The sequence below is a fragment of the Eulemur rufifrons genome, chromosome 4 (genome assembly GCF_041146395.1).
Source record: "Eulemur rufifrons isolate Redbay chromosome 4, OSU_ERuf_1, whole genome shotgun sequence".
In the NCBI taxonomy this organism is placed as follows: Eukaryota; Metazoa; Chordata; class Mammalia; order Primates; family Lemuridae; genus Eulemur; species Eulemur rufifrons.
The window spans coordinates 58,739,283-58,743,824 of record NC_090986.1 but is presented as its reverse complement, the minus strand read 5'-3'; the positions used below and the strand labels follow the sequence as shown (position 1 = coordinate 58,743,824).

Here is a 4,542-nt window from a genome sequence, read left to right as displayed (position 1 = left end):
CTCTGTCTGAGGAATATGTAAGAGTGCTCAGGAAGGAATAAAGAGGATACGGATGGATGCCCTGCTGTTTTCATAGCGAGAGGCCAGTGCAATGGATAAGCAAGCAGGATGTATTTTTACAGTGTAAACTTCTGAAGGGATCTTAATGACCCCCTCCACGGTCCTGGCCACTATTTAGCTCTCTGGGCAGTTTTATGAGTTCTTTTAGGGGAACAAAGTAATCCAGAGGCCCAAAGACTCTGCGGATTGGCCCAAATGGATGCTTATTTGAATATTCTTCTGTATGTAGCTTCCTGGTAGGTTTCTGAAGAGGCAGGCTGAGGCCTGAGGCAGAGAAAAGCGATTATACAGCAGAGAGGATTTAGTAATGAGATGCTTTAAGAGGGCAAGTGTCTCCTGACTGCACATTTGGGAGGGCTTGAGAGGGCTGGAAGTTTTAGTGCAGAGCCTGCTATTGGCTTTTCTCTTTGAGGAACAAGTATGTCTCACAGGAGGCTCTTATTGCGCAGGATTGGACTGGAGCCCTTGCTGGTTCTGTGGCTGCTGCTAGTGTCGGGATTTTGCACGGATACTGTCATTTTTTTCACCTATGAGGAAGAAGCCCCTGGCACCATCAACGCTGTTTTGTCTGACCACGTCCAGTTTAATTCCCAGTTTAATGCCAAGCCAGTTTCGCCTGATGAAGCAGTTCAACAGCTCTCTGCTCCGGGTGCGCAAGGGCGACAGGCAGCTGACCGTCGAGGACGCCGGCCTGGACCATGAGCGGCTGTGCGGCCAGGCCCCGCAGTGCGTGCTGGCCTTCGACGTGGTCAGCTTCTCTCAGGAGCAGTTCCGGCTGGTGCACGTGGAGGTGGAGGTGAGGGACGTCAACGACCACGCGCCGCGCTTCCCTAGGGCCCAGATCCCCGTGGAGGTGTCCGAGGGTGCGGCCGTGGGCACGCGCATCCCCCTGGAGGTGCCGGTGGACGAGGACGTGGGCGCCAACGGGCTGCAGAGCGTGCGCCTGGCCGAGCCACACAGCCCCTTCCGCGTGGAGCTGCAGACGCGCGCGGACGGCGCCCAGTGCGCGGATCTGGTGCTGCTGCAGGAGCTGGACCGCGAGAGCCAGGCCACGTACAGCCTGGAGCTGGTGGCCCAGGACGGCGGCCGCCCGCCACGCTCCGCCACGGCCGCCCTCAGCGTGCGCGTGCTGGACGCCAATGACCACAGCCCGGTCTTCCCGCAGGGCGCGGTGGCCGAGGTGGAGCTGGCGGAGGACGCGCCCGTGGGCTCACTGCTTCTCGACCTGGACGCAGCCGACCCCGATGAGGGTCCCAACGGCGACGTGGTGTTCACTTTTGGCGCCCGCACACCCCCCGAGGCGCGCCGCCTCTTTCGGCTCGACCCTCGCTCAGGCCGCCTCACCCTGGCGGGGCCCGTGGACTACGAGCGCCAGGACACCTACGAGCTGGACGTGCGGGCGCAGGACCGCGGCCCCGGGCCCCGGGCCGCCACCTGCAAGGTCATCGTGCGCATCCGCGACGTTAATGACAACGCGCCCGACATCGCCATCACCCCGCTGGCCGCCACCGGTGTGGCAGCCGCCTCACCCTTCGCCGCTGCTGCCGCTGCTGCTGCGCTCGGGGGAGCGGACGCGACTTCTGCGGGACCCGGGACTCCAGAGGCTGATGCCACCTCTCTGGTGCCTGAGGGGGCGGCGCGCGAGAGCCTGGTGGCTCTGGTCAGCACCTCGGACAGAGACTCGGGCGCCAACGGGCAGGTGCGTTGCGCCCTCTATGGGCACGAGCACTTCCGGCTGCAGCCGGCCTACGCTGGCAGCTACCTGGTGGTGACCGCGGCGTCGCTGGACCGCGAGCGCATTGCTGAGTACAACCTGACCCTCGTGGCTGAGGACCGCGGCGCGCCCCCACTGCGCACGGTGAAGCCCTACACGGTGCGCGTGGGCGACGAGAACGACAACGCGCCGCTCTTCACGAAGCCAGTCTACGAGGTGTCGGTGCGCGAGAACAACCCGCCGGGCGCCTACCTGGCCACGGTGGCTGCCCGGGACCCGGACCTGGGCCGCAACGGCCAGGTCACCTACCGGCTGCTGAAAGCCGAGGTAGGCCGCTCCGGGTACTCTGTGTCCACCTTCGTCTCGGTGGACCCAGCCACTGGAGAGCTGCCCGCTCGACGGTGCTTTGACCGCGAGGAGCTGGCGCAGATGCAGCGGCAAGTGGAGGCTCTCGACGTGGGTTCTCCGCCGCTCCGGGGCCTGGACGTAGTGCGGCTGCAGGTGGAGGATCAGAACCATCACGCGCGCCGCCCGGTGGCCTCACTATTATTCAATGGCTCAGCCCAGCTGCCTCTGCCCCGGGATGCACCCTGGGCTACCTGGTTACCAACTGCAGACAAAAGACCTGGACGAAGGCTCCAAGGCCGACCTGACTTACATCCTCCTCCGCAACGACGGCGGCCCCGGGCGCTAGCGCTGCATCCGGCTTTGGGTGAGCTGTCCCTGCAGCGCCGCCTGTCCCCGCAGCCCGCCGTCCCGCTGACGGCGGTCATCGCGGTACCGGACAGAGGTCGGCCCATCCTGTCGTGCACTGCCACATTGCTTCTAGTGCCCGGGGACTCAGCGCCCTCTGGTGGAGAAATGGTGCTAGTGCCGCCGTCGCCGCCGCCTCGGTAGCTTGGGGAGGGACCCGCAGTGTGGCTGGCGCTCAGCGCGGGGAGCAGGGCGGCAGCCTGAACCCTCAGTCGTCTGGGTCGGGGTTTGGGCCAGCGTCTGCGTTCTTCTGCTAGTGGCCATCGTCACTGTGACTTGTTCCTGCCAAGGCAGGGTTAGGACGTGGAGAAGGAAGCTTTGCGAGCAGTACCCAAGCAGATTTCAGGCAAGGAGAGACCAAGCTGGGCCAGCTCTCACAGCGTTAGGGGCTGACTCTGGGGGCTTCCACTCCGGGTTCTTCCTGGAGACAAGGCCGCTTTCCATGTCCGCAGAAGTCCAGGAGGGCGAGTCCGTGGAGGATTCCCAGTCTAGGGACAGTGGCGTGTCTTTGCGCTCCTCTGGTTGAGCGAGGAGCGGGATCCCATGGGCCCAGGTAGAGCACCCCTGGCTTTCTTAGTGTCCTCATTCACGGTTAATAGATTTTCATGCGGGAGCATCATGAAAATTCAGTACCTGATTACGTTTGGGACTTTAAATGGCTGATTTTAGGGGGCTTGTTTTTTATTTGACAGGGAAAAGTCTCCACAGATGAGGGCAGAGGGAGGCCTGACAGTCCCGGGTGGGTTCACGTAGGCCCATGTGTGTTTCTGGTGTTTTTGCCCATGGTAACCTTCTGTGGGTCCAGTGTAGATGCGGCCGCCCCCCAGGGTCAACGCTGCCTCCCTGAAGCAGCAGGTGACGGATGTGGTGCCTGCTCTGCCCGGTTTGCTACCTAAGGGTGAAATGTTATTTATTATTAACTGCTGCTCTCACGCCTTTTTAAAAGTAGGATTCAATCTCAGTTCCTTTTTATTCCTTGTCCCCTTGTGGAGAGAATAAATCTACTGCAAGTTTAAGGTAATTTCAGAATATTTATCGTTATCTCTAAGCAATGCGTTTGACATTTTATACATTTTTATGGATACCAAAGTAATTCTTTTCCTTTTCACTTCCAGTACACATTCGAATCCAAATGAATTGAGTGTGAAGGACCGTGGAAAAAGACAGTGAACTGAATGACAGCAGTTGAGGTATCAGTGCAGAGGGTTTCAAGAAAGCATCGTTTCAAATGATTGCAAAGCGAGGGGGTAAGTTCAAGCCTGTGACTTCAAAGCTCTTCCTCTCAGGGTCATCATAATGCTCATATGTGCAACTTAGTAAAAAAAAAAAAAAACAAAAAAACAAAAAAAACCGAAACAAAAGACCTCAACTGCATACAGATTCATAGAGGGGAGCGTCTCGGTCATTTCAGGCTGCTCTAACAAGATACCGTAGACTTGGTGGCTTAAACAATGGACATTTATTTCTCATAGTAGGTTATGAATTTTAGATAGGCCAGGATTCCATTTGCTTGGAACATATGAGTGTGTGGTTTTGTCTGGCTTTGCTTTGTTTAGAGAAAGCTGCACCAACACAACTTCATGCTATCCAATCCATCTGCCGTGTCATTTGGGGGCTTTGTTTTCAGCCAAATTCTCGGTAATGGCGTCCGGTTCTGGAGTGGTAGCTCCTGTGGGGAAAGGAATATTGGAGAACCTGCAGCCTCGGGGCCACGTGTGGCCTTTTGGATCCCTGAGTGCAGCCTTTTGATTGAATCCAAATTTTACAGAACAAATCCTTTTATTAAAATAGGTACAGTAGAGTAAGATGAAGCTTTTCTGTCTCCTATGGTGCTTAAAAAAGAACAATCTTGAAATCAGAAGGCTGCAAGTTCCCCACCCCTGGATGAAGTGTTCCGTGTTAGTCTCCATGAACATAGGCACTAGATCTTCAGTCCCTCAAAAAGATAATTTAATCAAAGATGAGTCCTAATGGTATGTTGTACTCACTCAAGTGCTTCTTCACCATAGTGGATA

At 57.3% G+C, this 4,542-nt stretch overlaps 1 protein-coding gene across 1 annotated transcript; it reads left to right on the top strand.

Annotated features, from left to right (window-relative positions):
- The first annotated feature begins 480 nt into the window (after positions 1-480).
- LOC138382458 (protocadherin-8-like) lies at positions 481-2,468 on the top strand. The gene is given in 3 exon segments (XM_069466945.1): positions 481-663; positions 665-2,379; positions 2,381-2,468. Coding segments are annotated over 3 exon segments (1,986 nt in total).
- The last annotated feature ends 2,074 nt before the right edge of the window (positions 2,469-4,542 follow it).